This window comes from Lepus europaeus, chromosome 5 (assembly GCF_033115175.1).
Source record: "Lepus europaeus isolate LE1 chromosome 5, mLepTim1.pri, whole genome shotgun sequence".
Classification (NCBI taxonomy): domain Eukaryota; kingdom Metazoa; phylum Chordata; class Mammalia; order Lagomorpha; family Leporidae; genus Lepus; species Lepus europaeus.
In genome coordinates this window covers 11,377,182-11,403,077 of record NC_084831.1, presented here as the reverse complement: position 1 = coordinate 11,403,077, position 25,896 = coordinate 11,377,182, and the positions used below count along the sequence as shown (strand labels likewise).

Sequence of the window (25,896 nt, the reverse complement as noted above, 5' to 3'; positions counted from 1 at the left end):
GACACCACACACAGTGGGATACTAAGATGCCCCATGCTTAGCTGGGGGCCTGCATACGGCCTCTTAGAAACTGCTGTGTGTTAGGCCGGCGCCGTGGCTCAACAGGCTAATCCTCCGCCTAGCGGCGCCGGCACACCAGGTTCTAGTCCCGGTCGGGGCACCGATCCTGTCCCAGTTGCCCCTCTTCCAGGCCAGCTCTCTGCTGCGGCCAGGGAGCGCAGTGGAGGATGGCCCAAGTACTTGGGCCCTGCACCCCATGGGAGACCAGGAGAAGCACCTGGCTCCTGCCATTGGAACAGCGCGGTGCGCCGGCCGCAGCGCGCTACCGCGGCGGCCATTGGAGGGTGAACCAACGGCAAAAGGAAGACCTTTCTCTCTGTCTCTCTCTCACTGTCCACTCTGCCTGTCAAAAAAAAAAAAAAAGAAACTGCTGTGTGTTCACTGATGGAACAAAGACCTAAGCCTCAGCCATTCTCACTCTGCCCAAAAGACAGGTAAACTTTGGGTGTATTCCTTGCCCTTGAATCTCAACTGGGTCTCACACCCCATAGCCTGCATACCCCACCCCGCATTCTTTTGCAGGTTCCTAAGGCCCCCCGCGGCCACCTGAAAGACCTGGCCCAGGAATTCCCCTCCACCTGCTACCCCCACCCCCACCCTCAGCCCCAGCCCTCCTAAAATATAAAACGGCCCTACCCCTGGGGTTGAGGCCCTCTGCCCTGTGTTCCATCAATGTGCACGCCAGCAGTTGGTCACCCACTTCAGCGAATTTTTTTTCTCTGAATAAAATCGGTCTGGCTGTAGATTTGGACACCACCTCCTCTCTGTTCTGCGCTTTTCCTAACATTCACCTCGAAAGATTTCTGATTCCTCCAGGGAGTACGGGCAGAAGCCGTATCCCAGACTCCTTTGCAGTTAGATGCAGCCATGTGATAGAGCTCTAGCCAGCAGAATTAAGACAGGAGAGTGCCACTTCTGACCTGACCCGTTAAAACTCTCCCATGAGGACTGCTCTCTGTCCCACCCTGTCCCTCAGCCAGAAGGAAAAACCCCAAGGTCCCAGGGGAACCCCAGATGGAAGTGGTCTGGGTCCGTGGTCCAGAGGACCACCTGCCAATGACCCAACAGCAGGCATGAATGAGAAGTGACCTCTAACACGCTAGGCGCCTGAGGCCCCGGGTGTAGCCATGCCCTCGGTTAGGGCTGCAGCATCACTATCCTTACGCTGGCCCCCCAGCTCCAGACCCCAGCCATTATCGAGAGGGTACTGCAGAGCGACACCAAGCTTCGCACCCCTACCCTCGCCACCCTGTTGGGCCCTCGCCCACCTGCCCTGCAAGGCTGACCTCCCTGCAGCCCCTCCAAGACCACCTGGGAGACTCAAACCCACCAGCCGCTCCGACCCACCGACCCTTCTTTATTCTCCACTGCTGACTGGTAATTATAGCAAAGACCCTGGGGCAAACAAGAGCCAGGCCCCTGGGACCAGAACTTGCCATGTGTACCATACACCGCGGTAGGTTACCCCAGGCCTGGGACCAGAACTTGCCGTATGTACCATACACCGCGGTAGGTTAGCCCCAGGCCTGGGACCAGAACTTGCCGTGTGTACCATACACCGCGGTAGGTTAGCCCAGGCCTGGGACCAGAACTTGCCGTGTGTAACATACACCGTGGTAGGTTAGCCCAGGCCTGGGACCAGAACTTGCCGTGTGTACCATACACCGCGGTAGGTTACCCCAGGCCTGGGACCAGAACTTGCCATGTGTACCATACACCGCGGTAGGTTACCCCAGGCCTGGGACCAGAACTTGCCGTATGTACCATACACCGCGGTAGGTTAGCCCAGGCCTGGGACCAGAACTTGCCGTGTGTACCATACACCGCGGTAGGTTACCCCAGGCCTGGGACCAGAACTTGCCATGTGTACCATACACCGCGGTAGGTTACCCCAGGCCTGGGACCAGAACCTGCCGTGTGTACCATACACCGCGGTAGGTTACCCCAGGCCTGGGACCAGAACTTGCCGTATGTACCATACACCGCGGTAGGGTTAGCCCAGGCCTGGGACCAGAACTTGCCGTGTGTACCATACACCGCGGTAGGTTACCCCAGGCCTGGGACCAGAACTTGCCATGTGTACCATACACCGCGGTAGGTTAGCCCCAGGCCTGGGACCAGAACTTGCCGTGTGTACCATACACCGCGGTAGGTTAGCCCAGGCCTGGGACCAGAACTTGCCGTGTGTAACATACACCGCGGTAGGTTAGCCCAGGCCTGGGACCAGAACCTGCCGTGTGTACCATACACTGTGGTAGGTTAGCCCAGGCCTGGGACCAGAACTTGCCGTGTGTACCATACACCGCGGTAGGTTACCCCAGGCCTGGGACCAGAACCTGCCGTGTGTACCATACACCGCGGTAGGTTACCCCAGGCCTGGGACCAGAACTTGCCGTGTGTACCATACACCGCGGTAGGTTACCCCAGGATGCAGGCACCATTCTACCCACTTCACAGAGGACACCACTAAGGCCCAGTGACGTCAAATCATTTGCTCAAATGCACCCAGCCATGAAGACTTGAAGCCCTGGCCCCCAAGTTTCTTGTTGTTTTGTTTTTAAATTCTTTTAAAAATTTATTTGAAAATCAGAGAGAGAGGGAGGGAGGGAGAGGTCTTCCATTCTCTGGTTCACTCCCCAAATGCCTCCACAGCCCCGGTTGTTGGGATCATCTGGGGAGTGAGCCAGCAGATAAAAGATCTCTGTCTTTTTCTCTTTCTCTATCACTCTGCTGTTCAAACAATAAATCAATCTTTTTTTTTTTTCTTTTTTTGACAGGCAGAGTGGACAGTGAGAGAGAGACAGAGAGAAAGGTCTTCCTTTGCCATTGGTTCACCCTCCAATGGCCGCTGCACCGCACTGATCCGAAGCCAGGAGCTTCTCCTGGTCTCCCATGGGGTGCAGGGCCCAAGCACTTGGGCCCGGGCTGCCTTCCCGGGCCACAGCAGAGAGCTAGACTGGAAGAGAAGCAACCAGGACAGAATCCGGTGCCCCGACCGGGACTAGAACCCGGTGTGCCGGCGCCACAGGCGGAGGATTAGCCTATTGAGCCACGGCGCCTGCTTATATCAATCTATTTAAAATTTGACTTAAAGGGGCTGGCACTTTGGTGCAGCAGGTTAAACTGCCACCTGTAACACCAGCATCTCATGCAGGCATCAGTTCAAGTCCTGGCTGCTCCACTTCTGATCCAGCTCCCTGCTAATACACCTGGGAAAGCAGAGAAAGATGGCCAAGCGCTTGGACTCGTCACCCGTGAGGGAGACCTGGTTGGGGTTCCGGGCTCCTGGCAGTGGCCTGGCCCAGCCCTGGTCACTGCAGCTATTTGGGGAGGAAATCAGGGGACAGAAGATATCTTTTGGGGTCGGTGCTGTGGCATAGCGGGTAAAGCCACCACCTGCAGCACTGGCATCCCATATGGGCAACAGTTCAAGTCCCTGCTGCTCCGATCCACTCTCTGCTATGGTCCAGGAAGGCAGTAGAAGATGGCCCAGGTCTTTGGGCCCCTGCACCCATGTGGGAGACCTGGAAGAAGCTCTTGGCTCCTGGCTTCAGATTGGCACAGCTCCGGCCGTTGTGGCCAATTGGGGACTGAAGCAGCGGATGCAAGACCTTGCTCTCTCTGTGTAACTCTGATTTTCAAATAAATAAATCTTAAAAGCATTTAGTTGGCATGTGTAACTCACCACCATAAAAATGCTTCAAAACAACAAAAAAGGTCACCTTCAGGCTACAGGTGCAAGCAGTGCCCGAAACAAAAATGGATTTGGGTTTAGACTTGGGTCCCATTCCCAAGAAATCTCGGGATGCATATGCAAATACTCCAAAATCCAGAAAATCCCACACTAGTCCCAAGCAGCTGGGAAAAGGGAAACTCCACCGTATGGGAAATAGAATGCAAAAAAGGAAAAAAAAAAAAAAAAACACAGGAAAGAAGAAAACCAGCTCCCCTTGACTGGCTTCAGCCTGCGGGGAGTTAAGCAGGGGAACCCAGGTGGCACCCCAGGGCCCTCCTGCGGGGACCGGCCGCGAAGCCCCCAGACTCGGAGGCAGACTTGGGCCAGGGCCAGGGCCAGCGCGCGGTCCCCAGGCTCGGGTCTGCGTAACGGGCCGGTCCAGGGGCCCAAGGCGGGGCCCGAATCCCCGCGTCTCTGTGGGCCTGTCTCCTCATCGGTCCGATGGGGACCCTACACGGGCGGAGGCCGCCGCAAGCGTCTGTGGAGCGCCGGCCCCGGCGGGAAGGCCCTCCCACGGCAGCCCCGAGCGCCGGGCAAACCCCACTCCCGGCCGGCGCCGGGCTCCGCCGCCCACGCGGCGCGCGCGAACCCGGGCAGGGCGTCCACGGGGCCGGGCAGCGGCCGGGAGCGGCGGGGGTCCCCGGGCCGCCCCCAGGGCCGCGACGGCGGCAGCGACGGCTCCAGCGCGGCCCCTGGCGCGCGGCTGCCACCCCAGCCCCGCGCGTGGCCTCCGCCGTCTGGGCGCGCGCGCCCCGCCCCCGCCCCCGCGCGCACGCGCGCGCCACCGGCCTCCTACCTGCGCGCGCCGCGACCGCCGCTGCCGCCGCCGAGGGCGCGGTGGCGGGGCCGGCGGGGCGGGGGCGTGCGCGCTCCCGGCGCCGGAGGGGGCGGGGCGGGGGCGTGTCCCTGGGCCGGGGCGGGGCGGGGCGGGGGCGTGCCCTGGGCCGGGGGCGGAGCTAGGCGCCGCGGGCCCCGCGTTTTGCGCGCTTACGGGGTCCGGAGGCTCTGATTTCGCGCGCTGTGGCTTCTGCGGCCCTGCACTGGCCAGTGAGCCGGCGAGGAGCGCCTTGGCGAAGGGGAGTGGAGACGAAGCGCGGCGCTCCAGGCCTCGCCGCTGCGGAGGCCCGGCCTTAACGTTCCGGCCGTCCAGACCCTTCTCCCGCCACCCCGGAGCCCCCGGGAGCCACAGGGAAGCGTCGGTGGGCACTCGCTCGCCTCCTGGCCTCAGTCTGTTCGCCTGTGCAATGGCGCTGCTCCTGGCGTCGCCGCCCCCCCCCCCCCAAGCTCAGGTGCAGTGGGGAGGAGACACACGGGAAAGCGTCTCGTGTTCATTTCTACCCTAGCGACAGCTCGCTGCGGCCCTTCCCCTGGCCTAAGCTGTCTCCCCTCTACTGGATCGGATCATTTTCAAAGGGGGAGACAGGCGGGGCCGCCCGGGCTGTGGGAGGGGGTGCCTGTTTAAAAGCGTGCTTGCCTCCATGGTCTTGTACTTGGACCCTGAGCGGCTGGGTCTGCTCCCCTGGTGGTAGGAGGGGGTGGGGGAGTTTATCTTCATCAGAGAGAAATCTGGCCTTACCACCAGTGGCCGCGTGCCCTAGGGCTCTGACACCCCGCAGACAGGGCTGAGAGCTGTGGGCGAGGGGCCACCCTGGGGCCTGGAGTGCAGGGAGTGGTGTGGAGGTTGGGGGAAGGGCAGTTTCCCTGGGGTGCGCCTGGCCTGGCTGACCTCCTGCCAATCAGCACAGCTGGCACCAGGGTGCCCTGGCATAGCCTAGGTCTGCGTCACCCTGCCTGGGGTCCCCAGCCCTGCTGGCACCAGGGTGCCCTGGCATAGCCTAGGTCTGCGTCACCCTGCCTGGGGTCCCCAGCCCTGCTGGCACCAGGGTGCCCTGGCATAGCCTAGGTCTGCGTCACCCTGCCTGGGGTCCCCAGCCCTGCTGGCACCAGGGTGCCCTGGCATAGCCTAGGTCTGTGTCACCCTGCTTGGGGTCCCCAGCCCTGCTGGCGGGCTCACAGCCTCACCAGGCCAGTCTGGTCCTGCCTGACCACGTGGCCTGCTTCAAAGAGCTCCTTGTAGCACGGCGGGCGGAGCACGGGTCCCCATCCGTGCCCTTCCCTCCAGGGCCCTGTCTGTTCCTGGGCCTGGCAGGTCTCCCTGGGTGACCAGAGCCTGCACCTCACAGGCAGCCTGTCCAGGCTGCGAGCCACACTGTGCTGGGCTCAGGCCCTCTGAGCACTTCGGTGAGGAAGGGGCGGAGCTGTGAAGGTTCTGGGATTGTCTCTGTTGTAAGCAGGGGAGGCTGGGACTCAGAGAGGCACCTTCATTTGCCCCAGGACACACAGCAGGAAGTTCAGCGGCTTCTGATCCCATGCTGATCTACTGCACCACCTGCTGCCTCGCTGAGACTCTGGGGGCACAGACAGCTCCCCGGTCCTCAGGAGCTGCAGCAGGGGAGCCAGTACTCATCCCGGCCCGCCCCTGAGGGCCTCCAGCCTCCTTCTCTCCCTGGCTGGCTCTGCTCAGCTCAGCCTAGCTGTGATCACTGACCCCCACTGCTGCTGCCCACCGGTCACGCTTCCTATAACCAGGTGGTGCCCACCCCAGCAACCCCGGGGCCAGCCACTGGTGCTCACCTGCTGGCTGCACGGGGTTCGAAACCTGCGGCTCAGCTAACAGGGAAGCAAGTGGCTGGAGGCTGCTGGCACGGATCGCCGGCCAAAGTCGGCAGATGCGCTGGGGTGGACTCTGCCCACCATCCACAAAACCACATTAACCAGGAGGCTCACAGGGCGGGCGTTCTGGTTAACTGGATTTGCTGAGTAACTGAAGGCCAACATCAACATGCAAAGGCTTTCTAGAATGCCTGACTTAAATAACCAAAAAAAAAAAAAAAAAAAAAAAAGACTTACAGGGGCCGGCACTGTGGCGCAGTGGGTTAAAGCCCTGGCCTGAAGCACCCGCATCCAATATAGGTGCTGGTTCTAGTCCCGGCTGCTCTTCTTCCGATCCAGCTCTCTGCTGTGGCCTGGGATAGCATAGAAGATATCCCAGGTCCTTGGGCCCCTGCACCCATGTGGGAGACCCAGAGGAAGCTCCTGGCTCCTGGCTTCGGATCGGCACAGCTCCAGCTGTTGCAGTCATATGGGGAGTGAACCAGCGATGGAAGAGATCTCTCTCTCTCTCACTACCTCTCTCTGTAACTCTTTCAAATAAATAAATCTTTTTTCAAAATGGACTTATAGTCCAGCAACAGGGAACTGAGATACTAAGTCATAGATTATTCATATAATGGGATAGATACTATGATGTCATCCCAAATGTTACACAAAACTTTTTTTTTAGATACAGAGGCAGATAACGCTTCTGTGTGCTGGTTCACTCCCTACATTCCTAGAACAGCCAGAGCTGGCCACGCTGGAGCTAGGAACTCAGTGTGGGTCTCCCACAAGGGTGGCAGGGACGGAAGTACTTAATCCATGTGTCCTCCGCTGCCTCCCGGGTGTACATCTGCAGGAGGCTGGAATCAAGTGAGGCACTGCAATATGGGACGCGGGCATCCCAAGCAGGGTCTTAGCCGCTGTGCCAACCCCCCGCCTGTGGCCGCTAAGCTGCCGTACTTCCGGGGTGGGGGAGGGTTACCCCACAGCGGACGCCTGATACGGACAGGGAGGCTGCTGCCATGCTCTTGCTGACGGTCTTTGTGGTTTCTCGGCTTTCCGGTCTGTGACCAGGAATACTACACCTCCAAGTATCTGTCTACGTTCAAGCTGCAGGGAGGAAAACACTGGTCTTTTCCCCACTGCAGTCTGCTCGGCCCAGAGTGTGCTCTCCTGCCCTGCTCAGACAACTCCACGGCCACTGAGCATCTACAGGTGAGCGTCCCTGGTGCACCTGTCACAGGAACAAAACCCCTCCAGGCCTGGCTGCAGAGGCTGCCACTTCACGCCGCGTTATTCCCTACGGAGGGAACAGGAACCTGCACGCGGTAAGCAGGTCTTCCACGCCAGGCCTGGCAGGCCGAGGACAGATGCGGGATCTGGACTGCCTGAGTTAAAATCCCAGCCCTGCCACTTACCAACTAGGTGACCTTGAGCAAATGCCATGACCTCACTGCACATCCCAACATTTTATTTTAAAGATTTATTCATTTACTTGAAAGGCAGAGTTACAGAGAGGCAGAGGCAGAGAGAGAGATCTTCCATCTGATGGTTCCCTCCCCCAATGGCTGAAGCTGTGCCAATCTGAAGCCAGGAGCCGGGAGCTTCCTCCAGTCTCCAACCCAGGTGCAGGGGCCCAAGGACTCAGGCCATCTTCTGCTGCTTTCCCAGGCCACAGCAGAGAGCTGGATCGGAAGTGGAGCAGCTGGGAATAGAACCGGCGCACACATGGGATGCCGGCACTGCAGGTGGTGGCTTTACCTGCTGTGTCACAGCGCTGGCCCCCCAAGTGGCATCTCAACATTTTAAAAATGGGGAAGACCACAGCCAAAGACAATGTGTCCCCTCCCCTCCCTCCACCCCCATTCATGCTGAACCCTAACCTCCTAGGTGATGGGGGGCCTCAGGAGGTGGGGCGGTTACACCAGGAAGGTGGAGCCCTCCTGGTAAAAGAGGCCCCAGCGAGCTCTCAGCCCTGGCACTCACTGAGCGCACAGCGAGAAGACGGCCTCCCTGGCTCCGTCAGTGCCTTGACCTCGCACTTCCCAGCCTGCAGCACTGTGAGAAACAATCTGTAAGCCACCGACCACCTGGCCTATGACAGCACCTGAAAGGATTCACACCAGTACTTATCACAGGGCTGCTGAGACGATGGCGTTGTGTGTCTGCAGAAGCAACAGCTACCTCGCTGACCAGGGGACGGTGAGGCCCACGGCGGAACACACTTATGACCTCAGAGCGTCAGGAGTCTGGGCCCAGATTAGCCGGGCCCCAGGCAAAGCTGCAGTCAAAGGCCTGGGGTCTCACCTGGAAAGGACCCCCATCGGGGCTCCAGAGCTCCCTGGTGGGCTGCAGGCCTGAGAAGTTCCGGGTTGCACTGGCTGCCTGTGGAGGCTGCCCTCACTTCCCAGCCACCCGACCCCCTCCTGGGGCAGCTCCCACACTGCAGCAGCCGCTCACTCCAAAACCAGCAAGGCGGGTGCACACTGCCGTGACCGTGGACGTGGCATCCGGCCGCCTTTGCTGTGTCCCCCTGGCCAGGGGTCACAGGTCAACGAGGGAGGGCATCGCCCAAGCCTGTGGGCAGCAGGAGCGTCACTGCCACGCCCCCAGTGTATGCAAATGCTCCCACGTGCAAGGGGCAGCCAGGTCTCACAGAGCCCTCACCTCTCTGTGAGCTCCAGCAGGGGAAGGATCGAAGAGATGCCTGGCTTGTTATCAGGAAGTTTTGCTAAGGATCCTGGTACTTTAACAACAATCTTTCTTTTTTCCCCCAGCTGGGACTCCCATCAGTGATGGAGAGCACCCACCTGTCCCTTGTTCCCCCCAGACCAAAGTGCTTTGCAGGTTAGGTCCTTGGTGGCCAAGGCCTCATCGGCTGCTCCTCCTCAGGGCCAACAAGAGTTCTAGGCTTACCACCTGAGGGGAAGGTGATTTAGGGACAAACTCTACGACAGGCACTGCTGGTGCTAGGCATGCCCCATCTGAGTGACACTTCTGTGGTCACCTCTCACCTGGGGACAGCCTGGACCGAACCCATTTAGGGATGGGTATTTGGCACAGCGTTAAGACACCACCTGGGGGGGAAGACCCACTACAATCCAAAAGCTATGAGAATTATATTAAAAAAAGCTTAAAAAAAAAAAAAAAGCCACCACCTAGGACTCCTGCATCCCATGTCAGAGTCCGTGGGTTCAAGTCCTGCTCCACTTCAGAGTCCAGCTTCCTGCTAACGAGGCAGGCAGGCAGAGCCACACGTGCTATCCGCGGGTTAACCTCAAGGGCCCACAGTAGCTGGGGCAGGGACCCAGGGACTCGAGCCATTTCCCTCTGCCCCCCCAGGGCGCCCACTGGCAGGAAGCTAGATCAGAAGTGCGTGAGCAGGACTTGAACCAAGCACTAGGACGCAGGACTGCTGCACCAAACACCTGCTCCAGTGGCAGCGGCTCCACTGAGGCCTTCCCGAGTCCCGGTAACAGCCTTTCATTTCCAGCCTCCGAAGCACCCAGAAGTTCCTACTCCAGAGGAGAAGCCAGGAGCCGGGAAGTCCATCTGGGTCTCCCATGTGGGAGGCAAGGCCATTGTCCCTGCCTTCCCAGTCGCGCTAGCAGGGAGCTGAACCGAGAGCATTCAAACCGGAACTCAGTACACGATGTGGGAGCTGCAAGCAGCGGTTTGATCGGCCACACACCAGCCCTCGGGAGGTCTGGCATCCACGCTTCCGAAAACACATTCACCTTTGACACCCACTGACAAGTACAAATATTATTTATTGTTTTAATCTTAAAAACCTGGTCCCACAGAAAAGCCAGCAGTTTTTCAGTTCACGGTCTCGACCCTTCTTTCCAGAGAGAGGTAAGTAAGTGCATTAAGGCATTTCAGAAGTACACGCAGCTACAATTTCCTCTAAACCAGGGGTCCAGGCTGCCCTGGACGTGCAGCTCACGAAGCTCCTCCTGCCTGTTTGTCACAGTCCCTAGAGGAGAAAAGGAAGTTACGAGGCTGCCTGCAGGTTAAGGCACTCAGAATCCGCCAAAGGGAAACCCGCGTCTGCCCAGAGCAGACTGTGAACTTGCGAGCCCAGAGCAGCCGGCAGGCAGGAAGGCCGACCAACTCCACGTCCACAGCTTCCCCCTCCGGCCCCAGCGCTGTTCCGTCTGGCTTCCAGCACAGCCTCGAGCCGGCATCACCGGCCTGGCCCGGCAGACACGGAACCAGCTGCTGGCGGCTCAGGACGTGCCGGCGCGGTCCCTTCCACAAGGCAAGCAGTTAGCGCAGATCGGCACGGGAGGAAAGCAAAGTATTACACATTCTACAAAGCTGCTTCATCCTTCCAATTCCGCCCCATGGTTTATTCCAACCGTGGCCAAAAGACCTGCTAGAAGTCAGGAAAGGATCCTTGCCTACAGCCCACGGGAGTGCTCAAACCCCCGCCGCGGCAAGCAGGCGAGAGCTGCACACCCCACGAGGGCGGTCGAGTCCGCGCGGCACACACAACCCACTCTGCTTCGGGCTTGTGTTTAATAGGGGTCACTTGGGAGACGCCCAAGTCTCAAGTCTCTCAAGCAAGCGGGCGGATGGGGACAGGGATCCCGGAGCGTCCTGTGTCTTGGATGTGTGCTGAGTCCCAGGAAACAGTGACAGGAGCCCGTGACTCCTGCCACGCACGGCCAGTTAAGGGAGCCAGACAAGGGCAGCAGAGTTACGCTCCCAACAGGCTGGCGGGGAGGGCTTCTTCCTCCTTCCTTGCGCCCAGCTGAAGTGGCTGCTTCCCGGAAGTCACAGGAGGAAAAGGAGCTGTGTTCAGAACTGGACCCAGCCTGTCCCCGGCTGAAGCTGGCTGGAAGTTGACCTGTTCGGGGAGAGGGAGGGTGTTGGAGGGAGGCCTTAGGTGTTAGAGAACACAACGCAGACCAAAGCTTCCTGCTCCCTGGGCACCAAGAGCTCTGTCAAATCCGCCTCTGACTGTTCTGGGCTGCACTCAGCAAACTACAGCCCAGGGACCACTTCTGGCCCTCTCTGTTTCCTTAGTATTTCATTTAAACTTCATTTATAAGAGACTCTTAAATTAGTTGTATCACACCTCTATTTCTGTAAATAAAGTTTTATTGGTACATAGTTATGCCCATTCATTTACATATTCTCTGTAGCTGCTTTTGTACCACAGCAGAATTAACAGCTGGAACAGAACCACACGACCCCAGTAGCCTAAATTATTTGCTGGGGACTGGCATTGTTGTGCAACGGGTTACGCCGCCGCCTGCAATGCCAGCATCCCATATCCTAGATGCTCCACTCACAGTCCAGCTCCCTGCTAATGCACCTGGGAAAGCAGCACAAGATGGCCAAGTGCTTGGGCCCCTGGACCCTCATGGGAGACCCAGATGAAGCTCCTGGCTCTGGCCTGGCAGAGCCTCAGCTGTTGCAGCCATTGGGAAGTGAACCAATGGATGGAGGATCTCTTTCTCCCTCCCTAACTCTGCCTTTCAAACAAACAGAATAAATCTTTAAAAAATAATTAAATAAACTATTTGCTGCTCAGTCCTTTACGGGAATGGGGTGGGGGACAGAAAAATTAAAAAAAAAAAAAGGAAATGGGGGCAGGGAAGAGCTGCCATTTGGGTGCTGTGGGTTAAGCCGCAGACTGAGACGCCAGCATCCCCTATTGGAGTGCCGGTTCGATTCCTGGGGGCTCCACTTCTGACCTAGCTCCCTGCTAGCGCACCTGGGGAGGTAGCTTCCAGGCTCCTGGTTCATCCTGGCCCAGCCTCCATCACTGCAGCCATTTGGAGACCAACAGATGGAAGATCTCCGTCTCTGTTGCTCTGCCTTTCAAATAAGGTAAGTAATCTTACCTCACAAAAGGAAAGAAAATGCAGGGGTGCACATCCGCCTCGTGGCGAAGGCGCGGTTCCGATGCCTGTGTTCCACAGAATGCCTGCACTCCCTGCTCCTGGCTCCAGCTTTGCTAACGTGAATCCTGGAGGCAGTGCTGATGCCTCAGGTGGGTTTCTACCGCCCACGCGGGAGACCTGGATTGAGTTTCTTGCCCCCAGCTTTGGGACAGTCGACATGGCCAGTGTGGACACTGGAGGGAAGCAGTAGATGGAAGATCTCTCTGCCTCTCAGGTAAATAAATAAAAAAATAAGAGGCTGGCATTGTGGTACAGTGGCTCAAGCTGCCACCTGCAATGCAGGCATCCAGTGAGTGCCAGTTCATGTCCTGAATGCTCCACTTTGGATCCAACTCCCTGCTAACACACCTGGACAGGCAGTAAAGATGGGCCAAGTTCTTGGGCTCTTGCCATCACCATGGGAGACCTGAATAAGGCTCCTGGCTCTTGGCTTCCAAGCCCTGGCTGTTGTAGCTATCTGGGAGTGAACCAGTGCACAGAAGATATTTCTCTCTGTGTCTCCCTTTCTGTAACTCTGCCTTTCAAATAAATAAATCCATTTTTTTTCTTCTTCTAAGAATTTATTTATTTGAGAGGCAGAATTACAGACAGAGACAAAGGTTTTCCATCTACTGGTTTTTCATCTGTGGCCCCAAATGGCCACAATGGCCAGAGCTGGGCCGATCTGAAGCCAGGAACCAGGAGCTTCTTCAGGGTCTCCCATGTGGATGCAGGGGCCCAAGCACTTGGGCCATCTTCTGCTGCTTTCCCAGGCCATAAGCAGAGAGCTGGATCAGAAGGGGAGCAGCTGGGACACGAACCAGCACCCCTATGGATGCTAGGGCCACAGGAGGAGGCTTAGCCTACTATGCCACACTGCTGGCACCCAAATAAATCTTGTAACAAAATAAAACGTGTGCTCATCCCCATTCTAGAACCTGCCCATATAAACGATGGCACGATAGGAATTTAGCATCTTCTCACTCTGACCCAAAGTGAAGGCTTGACATCTCAAGGAGTCAGAAGAGCTACGCCTTGCCTCAGAGGTCCCATGATGGGCTAAAGCGAGCACCTGGGTCTTAACCTGAGCACGGCATGCTGGGAAGCTGGAGATGGGGGGAGACGGGGAGTACTGGGGACAAGCCAAGGCCCTCGGTGAGAAGCCTTAAAGGTCCACACAGATTTGCAGAGGGGAGCCCCAGGCTGCCTGGCGGTGGAGAGCAGCAAAAAGCCTTCCTGCAGAGCAATGTGCGACCCCAAGCAGGCTCCGGGGCTCTAGCCTCTGGCTGCCCTGAGAACAACCACCCCAGCGTTCAGAGAAACAGCCTGGCCCAGCCCCACCACACAGCGCGGCTTCCTCACCCTGTGGATTTGGTGAAGTCTCCCCAGATGTCGGCAGAGGCGGCAGTGGCAGGCTTGGGCTGTGGCCAGGACACAGTGGCACCTCCTATTGATGTCCCCGAGTCCGACGAGTAGGAAGAGACGGAGACAGGAGAGTCAGAGTTGGAGCCGGCAGAGTCCGAGACCGCTCTTTTGCTTCCCCTGGTGCCCAGATCTGGGACTCAGTCATCAGTCTCCTGGGGGCAGGTGGCCGAGACTCGGCCGCCCTCGCTGAGCGCCCGCAGCCCAGCGTCTGCAGCAAACAGCTGGGACTATGACGTGCCAGGCAGGGGCCAAGCCCTGAGCCCTCAGCCGACTAGGGCTCGGGAGAGCCTTCCAGAAGAGCCTACACGGGAGCTGGTCCTCGTGTCTCTATCAAAGCGGGTGGCGTCACAGGGCTGCAGTGCCAGCTTCTGTGCCCTTCTGGTACTCCCTGGTGCTGCCCAGTGACCCTCCTGAAGGTCCTACGCCCGCCACCTTCCAGCCTGCTACCAGCTTCCATTTCTACTCTGCTTTGGGCTGGGAGCCCAGACAAAACTAGGAACACCTCGGCGGTTTAGTTTCACTGTTTGCCATCCCCTTCCCTGACAGTCACCACAGTCTCGAGGGGAAGACAGGCCAAGACAGCTGTGTGACTCTGCGCAGGTCACTTAAGTTGCAGTTTTCTTATCTAAAATGGGGACAAGGGACCAATGTTGCAGCCCAGGGGCTTAAGCTACTGCTTGTGATGCCTCTGCTTCCAATCCAGCTACCTGCTAATGCACCTGGGAAAGCAGCAGATGGTGCTAGTACTCGGGCCCCTGCCACCCATGTGGGAGAGCTGGATGGAGTTCCAGGCTGCTGAGCCTCAGCCATTGTGGGAGTGAACCAGCAGATGGTAATCTGTCTCCCTCCCTGTCACTCCACCTTTCAAATCAATCAATCAATCAATCCCTAATGACTACTTCCTAGCACTGGTGCAAGGATTACTTGAGTTAATATATACAGAGTGCTGGCCACAGGCCGGCACAGAGAACCAATAATGACATTATCAGCATGAGAGCTCACAGCCGTAAGCGCGTACCATGTTCTAGACACTTCCCTAAGGGCTGTGCATGGCCTGGCTCATTTGAACCTCTGCTGTAGGCACCATTACTACAGACGAGAGAACTGACTTGCAGACTGAGTGGTTTCCGAGGCTCACCCAGAAAGCTGGCGTTCACCTCAGCCAGTCTGGTTCCAGAGCACACGGCAGGCACTGAGGAAATGGTGGCTGTTCATGACGGACTACCCGCCACTGCCTCGTCGGCACCTCAGAACACGAGGCTCCCCAGTGCCTAACACGCCGCCTGCACACCGCAGGCACTCTAAGTTACCTGTTAACGCACGGCCCAGGACCGGCACTGCAGCTTAGCAGGTAAAGCGGCTGCCTACAGCACCAGCATCCTGTATGGACACTGGTTCAAGTCCCAGCTGCTCCATTTCCGATTAAGCTCCCTACTAATGAGCCTGGGAAAGCAGCAGCAGATGATCCAAGTGTTTGGGCCTGCACCCACATGGGAGACCTGGATGAAACTCTGGGCTCCCAGCTTTGGCCTGGCCCAGCCCTGGCCGTTGTGGACACGGAGAGTGAACCAGCAGATGGAAGACCTCTCCCTCTCAGTGAACTCTTTTTTTTTTTTTTTTTTTTAAGATTATTTATTTGAAAGGCAGAGTTACACAGAGAGAAGGAGAGGCAGAGAGAGGGAGGGAGGGAGGGAGGGAGGAGAGAGAGAGAGAGAGAGAGAGAAAGAGAGAGAGAGAGAGAGAGAAAGATCTTCCATCCACTGGTTCACTCCCCAATTGGCAACAATGGCTGAGGCTGTGCCGATCCAAAGCCAGGAGCCAGGTGCTTTTTCCAAGTCTCCCACACAGGTGCAGGGGTCCAAACACTGGGCCATCTTCTGCTGCTTTCCCAGGCCATAGCAGAGAGCTGGATCAGAAGTGGAGCAGCCGGGTCTTGAACTGGTGCCCATATGGGATGCCAGCACTGCAGGGAGTGGCTTTACCCGCCACGCCACAGCACCAGCCCCTCTGTAACTCTTTCAAATAAAATAAATAAATCTTAAAACAAACATGGCCTGAGGCAGCGGCTCAGACCTTGGTGAGACTGTAAACGGGATGCCGGGGCAGGGCGTCCTAGGACCCTCCTCTGAGAAATCGCTGAGGAGTGATTCCTGGTGCCAGGCAGAGGCGCCCTGGCTGCGACGCTGCCTCCCTCTTGGCTGGGGCCTTCCCCACGGGGCTGAGGCTCGAAGACATCGGGGCTCTCAGAACCGGTGAAGCAGAAGGGCTCCCGGCCGGGACCAGGAACCTGGGGAGAGCTGCACGCAGAGCCGCCCAGCCCGGGAAGGCGGGGGACACTGGCTTCAGCCGGAGGTCTCCACAGAGCTCGTGGGCCCGGCCTGTGGAGCTGTGGTGGGGCCGCCTGCCGCCCCCAGAGCAGCTTAGCCTCCGTCTCTCCAGCACCCCTCGGCAGCCCTCACGCTGCAGCCGTCTCCCCAGACTCAGCCTGATGCGTGCTCTCGTCTCCTCCCCTCCCCCATCTCATGCCTAATCCGGCTCCAGGCTGCCACGAAGCATCGCCGTATCACACCAGGCGCTAGTGAGTCTGGCCGCACACACCTGGTCTCCGTGCCTATGGCTCCTCTCGCCCGCTAGACGTGAGCAGGGACCACGTCTCCAGCACCCACTCAACGCCCACTGAGCAGCCAGCGAGCTCCCAGAACCCACAGTGACACATGGGCTGCCGGCCGCGCCTGTCAGGTCCGGGAGAAGGCGCCAGGGGACACCTGACCCAGTGGGTGCTGTGTGCAGGCCCCACTGTGGTGCCCACCTTCCAGCCCGCCACACACAGGACTCAACACCAAATCCGTGTATGGGAGGAGGGAAAGCCACGGGCCCCAGCTGCCAAGAGGAAGATTCAGCGGTCACCCTGGGGCACTGACCTGAACCAGGAGCAGCTGCCGGCTGGACAAGGGATCCGCCCCCAGGCAACTGCTCCCCAGGGGGAGGGGTCAGGGTGGAGGTCTTGCCGCCCGGCGGAGGGGGAAGTAGGCTCAGCCCTCCAGTGCTGGCAGGCCGGGCTCGGGGAGTCCCAGCTACTCCTTCCTTCTTCTTCATGTTCTAAAGAGAGCAGAAGCGTGCGTGTTAGTCCATTCTGCTGGAGTCCCACTGCCTCAGACAACCCATGAGGGGGACAAGGGGACCCAGGCCCCATGTCACCCACCGGTGAGCACACCTAGCGCCTTCACTGTCCGGAGCACAGCACGTTCTGCATCCGCTACACACGTTTCATTTTAAAACCCAGAACCCAACTCAGCTGATCATCAGGGCAGCAGAAATCAAAAATCCAACGGGTCACCATCACTCGCCCTCAGAAAGGCTACAACGCTGACCGCCAGGGAGTGACAAGGACACAGCGCAACCAGAACACTCGTGTGGTGCCGGGGAGGCGTCACCGGGTCAGACCCCTTGGAACACCTCCATAAAGCTCAACACAGGAACTGGACGCTGAGAGTCCACGCCAGAGACCCGAAAGCAGCGCACAAGACGTGAACTCCAGCCTCCCAGGAGCGCTATTTGCAACAGCCCCCAAGTGCGAGCCCCCCAAGTGCCCACCGCCAGCAAAGCAGGCAAGGAAGCCGAGGACAGTCTCCCTGGGGCCCGGGCTGCGAACTGAGAATGAACCCGCGACAGGGGACAGGACGGGTGGCTCCCACGGTGCTACACCGGGTGAGAGAAAACTGCACTCAAGGGTACGAAGTGCACGACTCAGCTCACGAAGGTTAAGAACACACGAAGGGGCCGCCACTGTGGCGCAGTAGGTTAATGCCCTGGCCTGCAGCGCCGGCATCCCATATGGGCGCCGATCCTAGTCCCGGCTGCTCCACTTCCGATCCAGCTCCCTGCTATGGCCTGGGAAAGCAGTAGCAGAAGATGGCCCAACTGTGTGGGAGACCCAGAAGCAGCTCCTGGTTTCTGGCTCTGGATCAGCTTAGCTCCGGCCACTGTGGCCATCTGGGGAGTGAACCAGTGGATGGAAGACCTCTCTCTGTCTCTCCCTCTCTGTAACTCTTTCAAATAAATAAATCTTTTTAAAAAAGAAAGAACCCAGGAAGTGCAGAGCACTGGAAGCCAGGTCATGGCTACTCGGGTAGGCAGTGATGTGGCGGGGAGGGGGTTGCTACTGGAGTGGAGACAAGCTTCTGTGTCCGGACCTGGGAGTGAGTGGCCAGGTCGCTGGGTGCAGTTTTTTGCGATTCACTGAATTCTGCATTTAACATGTGTGCTTTTTAAAATATGCTTATTATACGTCAACAAAATGTTAACCACACACACGTGTGACACTGAGCACCGAGGCACGAGCCAGGAAGCAGCGCTGGTTGCATGGCTGAAGGTGATGTCACCGCGAGGTCAGCAGCAGCTCGACCAAACGTTAAGACAGCCCTGGAGTCCAAGGACCACACGGAGCTGGGGGTGGGAGGCGCCGGGCCCGGGCAAGTGCCCTCCCTCCTCCAGGCTTCGACCTGCTTGTCTTTGCGAGCAGAGGGAAGGACGTTCAACTCAACGAGAAATGCCTACAAACACTACCTGGCCCACAGCTGCCGCTCAGTAAGTGTTAGTTTCCACCAAGCAAGAGAAAGAATCACATCCGACCAGTCCGCGGGCTGGCCCTCGCTCTCCTAAGGGCCAGCGGCCACGGCAAAGGTCCCAGTCACCACCAGCAGGAAGCAGAAAAGAGGAGAGAGACACGGTAAGTAAAGAAAAGCATCATTTTCAAGTTGCAAAGTCTCTTAAAAAAAACCACCAGATGCATTTGGTCCTTGGTCCCCACACATCCTGACTGCCAACTCCATCTCCCCCGGACCCCTGCAGCCAAGGAAGGCCAAGCCTGGGCGCCCCAGCCCAGGCCTACCTTCCCTATTCAACGGCGTCACGCAACGCCAGGTGCGGAGTGGCTCAGAAGACACAGGGAGCCCGGACAGCACCAGCAGAGGCCGCCCTGACTCCCTGCACCCACCCTTCGCCTTCCCGCCTGGGGCTCTCCCAGTCTCCCTTCCTCAAGGCACGAGGCTAAGCCGCAGCTCAGCTGAGCACGCTGACCCCTCCTGACCCCTCCACCAGCCAGGACAGAACCCCAGGTCCGGCAGTGGGGGGCTGATGCGCTTCCTCAACTCAGAAGCTCTGCCCAGACCACCCTTTGAGCCCCCTTCTCGTGCCAACAGGTTGCTTCTTCCAGGAAGCCTTCCTTGGTTGCCCCAATTACAGCTGTGTGTGCTTCCTCTGGTAAGGGAGCTCTTGGGCCACGACATTCACTTGTCCATCTCAGCTAAGCTGTGAGCTCCACGGGGGCGGAGCCTCTTCTTCAGCCTTGGTGTAAGCCGAGCACAGTGCACCCAACTCAATCAACGCTTGCAATGGAACTGCGGGAACAGTGATGGCCCCTGGGCTGGGCGGCCACGCCATCACGTGACCAAGGCCAAGGCAGCCAAGCTAGGGCAGGACTCACTGCAATGTTGAGCTTGATGGTCTGACCCTCCTTGAAGCCCAGGTCCAATTTGGGACCTTGGTCGGGGTTCTGGGCTTGCTTTGCGAATTCCCACTGCTGCTTTACCCACCTGCAGAGAGAAGAGAACGGTGAGAAGAGAGAGCCCAGCGGCCCCGCGTTCCCTCCCCAGCTCACTGCCGCCCGCGGTCGGCCCAGGAGGCGCTGGTGCCAAGGCAGCAACACAGAGCGCGCAGGCTGCGGCGTCCGGCCCGACTCCAGATCCTGGCTCTGACCTCACAGGGCGGCACCCGACCAGCTTCCTCCCACTCTACAGGTGCTAAAGACTGCTGAGATTCGGACGAGAAGCGGCACGTACCCGCCGCTAACGCCGACCTCCAGGAAGTTCGAGAACTGGCCCCCTCCTCCCTAGCAACACTTAAGTTCTCAGCTGGAATAAGCAGCAAGACACGGTCCCCACGCATCTCCAAGTGCTCATCCTGTAGCCGGTGAGCCGAGACGGGCGCCACAAAGGCCTTCCCCTCGGCACAGCGCCACCCAGCAGCCACCAGGACTGGGGGCACCAGCACGGGGGACAGCCCCGCGGATGGCAGAGGAGCACTCTCTGGCCCTTTCAGCTTCGACACGGACACCACGGTGCCCAGCGCCACTCATTACATCATGGAGCAGCCGGGCCAGAGCGTGCATGGGGCCTGCCGAGGCCTCTGGCGGCTCAGGGGCCTGTTAAGGGAAGAGTCTGACACCGTGAAGACCGGGCCGGCCGTCTGGGACGGAACAGAGTGGCCTCCGGAAAGCAGCCGGCTTCACAGCAGAGATGAGGACCGGCCCAGCGGAGGGGAGTGTCCCCAGGCTCTGCCAGCAGGCAGATCACTCATGGCCACTCGGCACCCCAACCTGGGCTGCGGCTCTGTCGGGGAAATGGGGAGGAGGCAGGAGCATGCGTCCGGGAGCCACTCACTTGAAATGGTCCTGCAGCGCGACGTTGAAGTCAAAGGCATCGCCTCGGTCCCCGAAGCCAATTCCAATAAACGCGCGTCGCCCTGGGGGACAGCACTCGCTCAATCCTGCTTTCCAGAGGCGGAGCCAACCCTCCAGAGAAGGCGGCACCCAGACCCGCACATACCGTTTCCGTCTTCAACGCGGATAACGAAGTACCTGCTGGAATCGGTCACGCTCTCTACAGCTGTGCCAGGAAACTGATCCACTGGTGCCTGAGCGAACAGCTCCCCTGCAAGCACAAGTCAGGAGAGCCCTGAGCGCCCACCCAGCCTGGGCTCCCAGCACACAGACGAGCCCCCAGCTTCTGCCCAGCCCAGTGCTCCCAGTCCACAATTGGGCCTTGTTCCCACAAGGCCCCTGCAACGGGCCAAGGCTGATGGGTGCACCTTACTCTGGGATACAGACTAAATCCACTCTCACCGAAGGGAAGACACAGAACTACGGGGCTTGTTTGTTTCACTACTTATTGTCATTGAAAGGGAGAGGGAGACAGATGTGGAGCGAGACCGTCAGCTGCTGGTTCACTCCCCGAATGCCTACAGCGGCCAGAGGTAGGCCAGGCCAACGCCAGGGGCTGGGAACACAGTCTTCCGCGTGGGTGCCCGGGACCCGAGGACTCGCGCCATCACCAGCCGCCTCTCAGGAAGCTGGCTCAGAAGCAGAGCAGCCGGGACTTCCCACCCGGCAATCCAACATGGGATGAGGACGTCCCGAGCAGCGGCTTCACCACTGCATGAAATGCCCATGGCGGCGAGGAGAGGTTCACGTCAGCCGGCTGACAGGTCACATCCAGCCCGCAGTGCTGGCATCCGTCTCAGAGTCACCTCACCGGCAAAATAACCCAGACGTCTGGCTTTTCTTACAAGTAAAAGCTCCATCAATGCTGGCCCTCCATTCTTGGAGAGTAACGGGCTGGAGCTGCTACCCACCTGGCCCATCTGGTTCCCACATTTACGTGACCTGCCTGAACCCCCAGGGCCCTGAGCCCCAGTCCAGGTGTGTCACACCTTCAGAAAAGGCTTGAGATGCGAGGCAGGACCGGGAGAGGGGCGAGGACCCGTGTGGAAAGGAGGAAGGGTCTGAAGCAGGCTGATGAGTCCCCTAGACAGGGCACAGGCGTGACGGGTTTGAAAGGGGCCCGGGGCCAGGCCCCCCCGGCACAGCCCCAGCAGTGCTCATCTCTGTCCGTGCTGAGTACTGAGCCTGGGACTGCACGAGCCCTGGGGCTGTGAGGCCACTCTGCAACCGACGCCATGAGCCAAGTCTGCAGCCTCTTGTCAACCGCTCTGGCCCGTTTTGTACCCTGGGGCCCGACCCACCCGGACCCTCCAGCCTCGTCTCTCTCAGGTGATTCTGCTCTTCCTCCTGGCAGGAACACCCGGAGCCATGTTTCACTGTCGTAAGCCAGGAGGTGCGGACATCTGGCAGAAGCCAGGGAGCTGCTGGGGGCCACCCTGGACTCGGTAGCCTCTGCCACACAGGCTCGCCCAGCTCCAACTGTCAACCGGACAGAGGCTGAGAACCGATGAGAGTGACCTGCTCACTACCAACTAGGAGACGGAGATGCACGCGACCCGCAGCTGTGAGCACCTTGGGGTGGGCCTTAGGTGACACTCAGCCCTAAGCAGTGTTTGTGGCATCAGGCAGCCATGGTCCCAAAGTTTGCCAAGGAACACTGCCATCCCTGACGCTCCCGGAACACCCCGGCAAGTCTCTGGACACTGCCATCCCTGTGACGCTCCCGGAACACCCCGGCAAGTCTCTGGACACTGCCATCCCTGTGACGCTCCCGGGACACCCCGGCAAGTCTCTGGACACTGCCATCCCTGACGCTCCCGGGACACCCCGGCAAGTCTCTGGTCACTGCCATCCCTGACGCTCCCGGGACACCCCGGCAAGTCTCTGGACACTGCCATCCCTGACGCTCCCGGGACACCCCGGCAAGTCTCTGGACACTGCCATCCCTGTGACGCTCCCGGGACACCCCGGCAAGTCTCTGGACACTGCCATCCCTGATGCTCCCGGGACACCCCGGCAAGTCTCTGGACACTGCCATCCCTGTGACGCTCCCGGGACACCCCGGCAAGTCTCTGGACACTGCCATCCCTGTGACACTCCCCGGGACACCCCGGCAAGTCTCTGGACACTGCCATCCCTGTGACGCTCCCGGGACACCCCGGCAAGTCTCTGGTCACTGCCATCCCTGACGCTCCCGGGACACCCCGGCAAGTCTCTGGTCACTGCCATCCCTGACGCTCCCGGGACACCCCGGCAAGTCTCTGGTCAGAGTTCTCCAGCCTAGCCACAGGAGCTGCCTCTTCAGACTCCTGTGTCGCAACGCTCACCCGTTCTCCCCCAGAAGCACAAGTCCCTGCTCCAGGCCACCTGCAGTCCATAAGCCAATTGGAACGGCATCCGCTCACCTCCCGTCTCCCACACCCTTGTGGAAGAGGGACTAAAGGGATCCCCACGTCCACTAAAAGGAGGCCAAGGCTGCAGCGGTCACGTGGCCTGCCCAAGCATTGCCAGCTGAGATACAAGGGCAGCCGGTTCTGCCTCTCAACCTTTGTGCTTCCTTTTGCTCCACAAAGGAGACTCTCTACACATTAGGAAAAATAAAGGACCGGGCCGGCACCATGGCTCACTTGGTTAATCCTCCGCCTGCGGCGCTGGCATCCCATATGGGCGCCAGGTTCTAGTCCAAGCTGCCCCTCTTCCAGTCCAGCTGTCTGCTGTGGCCCAGGAGTGCAGTGGAGGATGGCCCAAGTGCTTGGGCCCTGCACCCACATGGGAGACCAGGAGGAAGCACCTGGCTCCTGGCTTCGGATCGACGTAGTTCTGGCCATAGTGGCCATTTGGGGAGTGAACCAACGGAAGGAAGATTTTTCTGTCTCTCTTTCTCACTGTCTAACTCTATCTGTCAAATAAATAAAAAAAGAACAAGAAAAAGAAAAAGAAAGGCCCAAGTGCAGCGCGGCCCCTCACTGACCAGGCCCCGTCCCTATCTCCACGCCCAGTCTCGGGTTGGGACGGCTCCAGGCAGGTGGCCCTCCAAAGCCCACCAAAGGCCCACGGCGTGCGACGTTCAGAGAGGATTCCCCACCAGCTGCATCTGCCAGCCGCCGCCTCACAGCCGTCCCCAGCTCCCTCAGTTACCAGGCGTGGTCAGCACAGAGCCACCCGCCTTCACCCCACTCCGCTCCAGCACTTCCTGCTGGGACCCCCTGCAGGTCTCCAGAGGCTTCACGGGGCAGAGTGGGGGATGCAGGCAGGCCCCTGGGGCTCCGACCTCCGAGCAGCCTGTCCAGGCCTGGGCTGCTGCTCTCTGTGAAGCAGGGGTGGGCGCCTCAGCCCAGGGCCGTACCTGAGGTCCTGTCCTCCAGCTTGATGTAGGCCACCTGCCCCTTGGCAGTGACCCGCAGCCGGCCGCTCCAGGACGGCTGGTCCAGCTGCCACTCCGCGGCCCTGCGGGGACAAAAACCACCGAGCCTCAGCCAGGCGCTCCTGCTCCTCCCTCCACCGTGGGGACGGGAACGGAAGGGGCTTCTTCCCGGGCAGGCTCTGCAGGGCACACAGCCGCCCGCCCACTGCACGGCTGTGTCACTGCTCCCGAGTACTTTAAGTGTTTTCTCCAGGGTGTGGCTGTATTCCAATAAAACTGTCCAGAGAGACACCCTTCTTCAGAATCTCCCGTGACCATTTAAAAAGCAGAAACTTGCGAGCGCTGGGCCGTGCCCACCCGTTCCGGACCACAGAGGCCTCGTCCGCAGGGGATTTCCTCCAGTTCCCTTTCTGCGGAGGAAGCTGCCGCGGTCTCTGCCCAGGCCTCTGGTCCGAGCCAGCGTGTGGAACCATGGAGACCTTCCCGGAGGAAGAGCACTGAGGGGAGCGGCCACCAGTAGACAAAGGGAGAGCAGGGACCATGAGAGGGGCCCAGGGAGCCCCACGCCCACAGAGAGGGCCTCTGTTCAAGCACGTGGGCCAAGCAGCGGCTCAGCAAGACCCCAGAACACCCAGGGCCATGGGCGTGCCCAGGAAGTCCCTCCGCCAGCTCTTTAGAACCCTGGGTGAGCTGTTCTGGGACTGTCGGTCCGCAAGTCAGTGGCCACAGTTTCAGTTCCTCGTCGCCGGGCTGAAGAGCGCTAAGGCTGCCATAGGGGACAGCAGCTTCCTCTGCGCCAGCCCAGCCAGCCCGACGCTCGCTCTTCTCGCTCTCAGGGGGACTCGACAGGCCGGAGGGGCTGGACGGGCATCCCTGGTCTGTGGCCCATCGCCACCCTGATTGCAGAAAGCAAACGTGCGCTTGTCATGGTCGCTTCCACACTAGCTTAAAATCACCGCACAGAAGCAGTACGTGTCGAAATCGGCTACGAGCGCGTGCAAACACAATGGGAAATGGAAGGGGAGACCAGGCGTGGGGCAGACCAGGCGTGAGGACGCCCTGCCCTCGTGGGGCAGGCCACGCCCGGACCCCTGAGTCACCGGGGCACACGCTGCCCTCGGGAGCCAGCCCCTCGCCCCAAACACCAGCGCCGCCTCCGCCAGCACTCACTGGCACAAAACAGCCAGGGCCCAGGCTGGCTGCGGCTGCGGACCTTTTTTCTTCTAATATTTTTCAGCTTGTTCTGCTCGGGTACATGCGAGGGAACAAAACGCACACAGTACAAGAGGGTGCACGGCCAAAGCCCGGTTCTTCCAGTCCGGGTGCCCTTCCAGACACTGAGACACTGCCAAGCCCACGGGTGTTGACTCGTCTCCGGGGACGGCTGCGGCCACACGTGCGGGTGGGCTCCCTCCAAACGCCACAGGCTGTGAGCAGGGGTGGCAGGGGCAGCGAGGGGGTCCCTGGGCTTCAGTCTGCAGCTCCCGAGGACCGGCCCTCTCGGCTGGCCCCGGCCTCCCTCCCCTCCCCGTGGCGGCTCCCGACACGGCCAGGCCTCGGCCCCGCTCGAGGCGCTTCTAGAGACACCCGTGATACGGCCACCCCCGGGCGAGGTCGGGGTCCTCGGCCCCCCCCGGGGTCCCCCAGCGCTAGACGCGACCTGAACGCCTTCCCCGCCGCGTCCCACGGAGACGGCCGAAACTCTGCGTCCCCTCCCTGCTCTGGCCTCAAACTGGAAGAAGCCGCGGCTCTACGTCGCCCCCGACCCCACAGCGGCCAGGGCCGCCCTCGACCCCCGCAGTGGGTGTGTCGGGGGGCAAGGAAGGGGTTACTGCGGGCCCAGCCAGGCCCGGCGGCGGCAGGTCACCTGTAGCCACGGTTGGTGGCCCGCGGCGGGATGCGGTAGACGTGGACCTCCGGCTTGACACACAGCACAGACTCGTACTCGTTCTCGTCCATCTCGCTGTCCGGAGCCGCCGGACTTCCGGCCCCTTCCCCGCTACCCCCGCGGGACCGGAAGCGGAGCGACTCTATGCCCAGCTCCGGCTAGAGCGGCAGTCGCGGGCTTCCGCACCGCCTTGCCCATGCGCCCTCTGCTGGAGACATGCGGCGACGGCCGCCAGGCGCGGACTGGCCGGGGACCAGGCCCCCGGGGCGGCCGAGCGGGCTTCAGTAAGGCGGCCGTCGTGACCCCAGGTCTGCTCGGCTGAGGGTCACCCCCATCGCCTGGCCCCTCACGCGTGGGCCCAGCTGGCTCCTC

At 59.9% G+C, this 25,896-nt stretch overlaps 2 protein-coding genes across 2 annotated transcripts in view; both read right to left on the bottom strand.

Annotated features, from left to right (window-relative positions):
* CROCC (ciliary rootlet coiled-coil, rootletin) overlaps nt 1-4,615 on the bottom strand; it is a 48,186-nt gene extending 43,571 nt beyond the window's left edge. Inside the window, exon 1 of the mRNA XM_062190516.1 lies at nt 4,593-4,615. The gene's annotated coding sequence lies outside the window, so the exon portion shown is untranslated. The remainder of the gene's footprint in view (nt 1-4,592) is intronic.
* Nucleotides 4,616-11,164: 6,549 nt separating this feature from the next.
* Nucleotides 11,165-25,640, bottom strand: NECAP2 (NECAP endocytosis associated 2). Its single transcript, XM_062190508.1, has 8 exons — nt 25,504-25,640; nt 23,619-23,719; nt 20,379-20,483; nt 20,214-20,295; nt 19,259-19,367; nt 16,695-16,872; nt 13,711-13,795; nt 11,165-11,306 (listed from the first exon to the last, which is right to left on the bottom strand). The coding sequence occupies exons 1-8, from the start codon at nt 25,593-25,595 to the stop codon at nt 11,258-11,260; spliced, it is 801 nt and encodes a 266-aa protein (XP_062046492.1). The 5' UTR covers nt 25,596-25,640; the 3' UTR covers nt 11,165-11,257.
* Nucleotides 25,641-25,896: the final 256 nt, after the last annotated feature.

Bases quoted from the DNA above. Each gene is read 5' to 3' on its own strand.
- NECAP2 (XM_062190508.1), bottom strand. From the start codon at position 25,595: ATGGACGAGAACGAGTACGAGTCTGTGCTGTGTGTCAAGCCGGAGGTC. The intron at 20,296-20,378 runs GTATGTGCGGGT...GCTGTCCCCCAG, and splicing joins CCGCGTTGAAGACGGAAACG to GGCGACGCGCGTTTATTGGA. The intron at 19,368-20,213 runs GTGAGTGGCTCC...TTCTCTCTGCAG, and splicing joins GCGCTGCAGGACCATTTCAA to GTGGGTAAAGCAGCAGTGGG.